This window comes from Merops nubicus, unplaced genomic scaffold (genome assembly GCF_000691845.1).
Source record: "Merops nubicus isolate BGI_N331 unplaced genomic scaffold, ASM69184v1 scaffold9651, whole genome shotgun sequence".
In the NCBI taxonomy this organism is placed as follows: Eukaryota; Metazoa; Chordata; class Aves; order Coraciiformes; family Meropidae; genus Merops; species Merops nubicus.
Window position 1 is genome coordinate 61470 of NW_008587644.1, and position 4488 is coordinate 65957.

The 4488-nt window shown below is 35.6% G+C and overlaps 1 protein-coding gene across 1 annotated transcript in view; it reads left to right on the forward strand.

The window, feature by feature from the left end:
- The window catches only part of SLC16A10 (solute carrier family 16 (aromatic amino acid transporter), member 10), a 27451-nt gene extending 23989 nt beyond the window's left edge, over positions 1 to 3462 (forward strand). Inside the window, exons 5-6 of the mRNA XM_008948998.1 lie at positions 1404 to 1632; positions 2771 to 3462. Coding sequence (XP_008947246.1) covers positions 1404 to 1632; positions 2771 to 3006 — 465 coding nt within the window. The 3' untranslated portion in view covers positions 3007 to 3462. The remainder of the gene's footprint in view (positions 1 to 1403; positions 1633 to 2770) is intronic.
- Positions 3463 to 4488: the final 1026 nt, after the last annotated feature.

Consider the following 4488-nt stretch of genomic DNA (forward strand, 5'->3'; position numbering starts at 1 on the left):
GCCTTTCTGGAGTTGAAGTATTTGTTGTTATAGTTAAATTTAGATTCCCTGATGATAGAGGCTGGGACTGTATCTTTTGTCATTTGAAAATGTCATTTGCGTTGGTTTAGTACTTTTTATTACAGAAGTGAGAACTATGGGGTTTTGTTTAGGCATGAACTAGGATGCTTCTGAGTACTGCTGGTTTCACCTAGTTTTAACCAGGAGAAATGTGTTAACTTCTTGCTGAGCCATGCCCCTTCACCTTCAGGTCTCCTGTTTAAAATTGGCATTTTTGAGGGAAAGTGTATGTTCACCTCAAGTATTATTCTGGATTGTCCAACAGTTCATACTCTCATTCATCTCTTGCAAAAAGTATTTAAGAATTAATTTTGACTAATGCAAATTAAACCTTTTTCCTGTTGGAGCATTACTGTATCATTGAACAGCTTACAAGAGTTCTACTCAGCAAGTTCAACCTTCACCTTTCTGTTTCTGCATTCTTTAGTACAGAGGTATTTTGCTTTCTAAACTTGATACTTAGTAACAGAATGATCCAGCCTGTCTCTTCTGGACACAAAGTTTAGTGATTCTGGTTTTAGTGCTGCTGCATGTACCATAATATAATAATACAAAGAAATCTGGTCAACAATGTCTTGTTTAGAGTTTGTCTACAGATAACCACATTACTACTTAGGGACAAACTGATCTCAAATAATACTTTTATTTTCTGTATCAGAATCCACAGAACTGAGAATTTCTTTACATTTCTTACAAGAAGCTCAGTTCTTCAGTGTTTGTATTTCTATACTGTACTTGAGATGCTTCACAACAGTTTTTCTTTGGTATGCTAAATAAAGTACACTGCCAGAAAGAATTTATATGCTGTCCTGAAATGTTAAGTTTCATCTGTCTGTTTAAAGACTTTTCCTAATAAAGTAATTTATCTGTCAAAAAAACCTGGTGATAAATACCCTGAAATAATCACTTGCAATACTGAAATTTATACATGAATTACAACAGTGAGTTGTCTAATTGTAGCATTTTAGCTATATTAAACTTTTGATATTTTAATGGCTGTAGCTTTCTTCTGTGAAGAGCAGAGTGACTTTTAAAATAATCTTGGTGCCTGAAAAATGACATTACATAGTTACCACAGGATAATTGATTACAAATGCATTTTCAAAACTTGTGAAATGGGTAGTGAAATTTCTTTGACTGTTTGCCATGATAGTTAAGTGCTTGCTTTATCTTGCTATCTAAGTTTTGATAGTGGTAATCCATGGAGACTGCCTATATTTATTTTCAAGTAAATACAGGCAAACAGTCTAATTTGCTACAAATGCAAGAAGTCTCATCTTTTCCCTTAATCTTCGCTGATTTGATGCAACATGTTATTTTTTTTTTTCCTTGGTCATGTTTAGGTGGCCTCATTCTTCTTTATTGGCCTGATGTCTATGATGATTCCACTGTGCCACGTCTTTGGAGGTCTCATTGCTGTCTGTCTCTTCATGGGCCTGTTTGATGGGTGCTTCATTTGCATTATGGCTCCTATTGCGTTTGAGCTGGTTGGGGCTCAGGATGTCTCTCAGGCCATAGGATTTCTACTGGGACTCATGTCCATACCTATGACAGTTGGTCCACCCATTGCAGGTAAATGTTTTTATGGTTGCATGACCCTTTGGCAATGTTTTCCATTCCTACAGCCTAGGCAGTGCGCTTATACTAGAATTTTTCTAGGCACGTGCTCCAGAATATATGGTGAATTTAACTGCTGCTCATGGGTTATTGATTTACTGTGCTTTTTAAACTTTGCTTCAGTCTTTTTTTATTGTTACACAGACATAAAACATTCCTCAAAGACAAAATTTGAAGACAGGTTTCCAGTTGGATTGAGGACTTGACATCCTCTATGCTGTTGAGGTGACAGCATGTATGTTGATTGTGCTATAGAAGGACTCTGAAAATGAACTGGACTAAAACTTGCTCATGCAAAAAACAATTGAGAATAAAAGCTTCAGTCGCTTTGTGGCTTCTTATAAGTAGGAACGCTGTCTCTTTTTTCAATTCTTTGATGGGAGACTGTTTGACAAAGTACAGGCTTTGAAGTTGAAATCTGGAAGTTCTTTGGGAAGTAGGAACAGCTAAGCTATGATTCTTAAGACTAATGATTTTCAAGCATAATTTACCCTAAAGTCTTTTGTGTGCTACTGAAAGGTATTTAGTAAGATGCAACTGAACTATACAGCATTATAGAGAACAAAATTCAGCACTTCCCGATGTGGATACACTAACACAGCTATTAGTACTTAATTAGAATATAATTAATAGGAGGAGTTTTGAAAGAGCAATTACAGTGAATTGCTGGAAAACAGTTTTTAGTAAGAGGCTACTAGGAATGCAATATATACAATATATATAGAATAAGATTAAGAGGCGCCTTGATCAAAGACAACTGTTAACAGAAGAGGGAAAATTTTTCCAAGTCATTGCAAGATTCAGGTGCTGGAGAAGGTGATGTGAGCAACTTTGTGATAGAAAATATGGTCCATGTTTTTAATGAGTGGTAATTAAGCAGTCAAGAGTTTTTTGTTACTTGGAGTCTTTAAAGCAGGTCTGGAATAACTTTCTACCTATATATGCACCTACATTTGATCATCAGGCAGTCAGGTAGTAGTGGTTATAATAATATGTGTCAACTTTCAAGTTTGTGAATCCAGAGAAAAGGCATTTTTTTTTACAGATTCCTGAGGCCCCATTATTGACCAGGGACAACTTTCTGCCTCTCCAGGTTTGCTGCGCGATCAGCTCGGCACCTATGACGTAGCGTTCTACCTGGCTGGAGTCCCCCCCTTGATTGGGGGAGCTATTTTGTGTTTCATCCCCTGGGTGCATGAACGGCATAAGTTGAAAGAGAGAGCAAAACCCGTTGATGGAGAAACTACTGAGAAAATGCTGGAAAATGAAAACACTTTGGTGTCGGACACTACAGAAAAGCCAGTCAAAGAAATGGAATCTGGGTTTTGATGCTTGCTTCTCCTGTGCCAGCCCGACCTCCTTCTACTGAAGCTAGATTTGTACTTGTTGGCTGAAGATACTAAATGATACTGAAGAAGTGTTGAACTATTGCTCAGATTGCAAAACTGCTACAAGAGTCTTTTATACCATTGAACTACTTTTGATGAGTCATTGAGTTTGCTTTCAAGCCACATTTACAAGGTATTAGAAGTTTTGTAGCATTAGCGTGTACGTGCATAATGGTTCTATGTGTTAAGAGAATATTTTTCTAGTTCATCAAAACCTATTTCTGGAAGCGTGAAAGCTATTTTTGGTTCACTGACCCAGGATTCCTCAATTACTTTTTTATGGCCCATCCAAGGCAGCCATGCCTGTGGGTTTTTATACTAGAAAATGTTGTAGCTCTTACGACTGATTTGGTTTCTGAAGTTTCTCATACTGTTCTACAGTATTTTACGATTCTGTCATGAACATGAATATGGATCTTTTTGTTTCCCTTAACTCTTGCTGAAATAATTTGCATTAGAAAGCTAAATTATTAAACATATGTTTTATTTTCTCTAAATACCCCATCCTGCTCAGTGTGCTCAAACACTCTCCTCCTCACAGTAGCCCAAACAGAGACCATTAAGAATGACATTTTTGACAGGCATGGATTTTGACTGTGTGCAAACTAAGCTCTGAGTGCAAACACATTCAGAAGTAAAGCTACTGAATGATAGGAAGTTTTTATTTGGTAAATGTGATACTATTAATGTATGTGTGTATATTTTTTTTTCAGCTAAACCTCAGAATAGCTGATAGTTTAGAAATTGTACTGACAGTAATACTTTGGATCAGTATTGTGAATTAGACTAAATTTCAAATTATTCTGTTGTTCCTATGAGGTTCTTTTTTTATTCTTAAAAACCAAGACAGCTTTAAAGGATACAGTGTAAGTGCAATAAGTTGTTTTTTATGTGGAAATATATGAGCTATTAAAATGACATTCAGCAATTAAAGATTTTTGCACTAAGTGAACATGCAGGTTTATTATAGGTCTTTATAGCTCTATTCAGTTGCGTGTAGGGTATAGCTCCATATGTTATTCAAATAGAACATGCAAAGACATTTCTTTATTTCTTGCTTAAGATACTAAACAAGGCCCTAATACTTATGTATTCTTTGGTATTATGCACTGTTTGTCAAGCAGGTATTTATGAAAACCTCTTTATCTGAAAAATATTTGAAAGTGTATTACTTTGAGATGAAAACACTGCTTTTCAGTTTATGATAAAACACTTCCAAGTGCATTGTTTATTTGTGGATATGGCTCAGCAATGTAGTGTAATGCTTAATCATTCTTTATTTCAGGTCCATTCAATACCAATAATTCCTGTTTTCTTGTTTAGAAGTGTCATAGCAAAGAGTAAACTAAATGTTATCTGATGACAAAGTGCACATTTAAGTGCATTTTCTTAATTAGTAACAATATCTGTTCTTTACATAAGC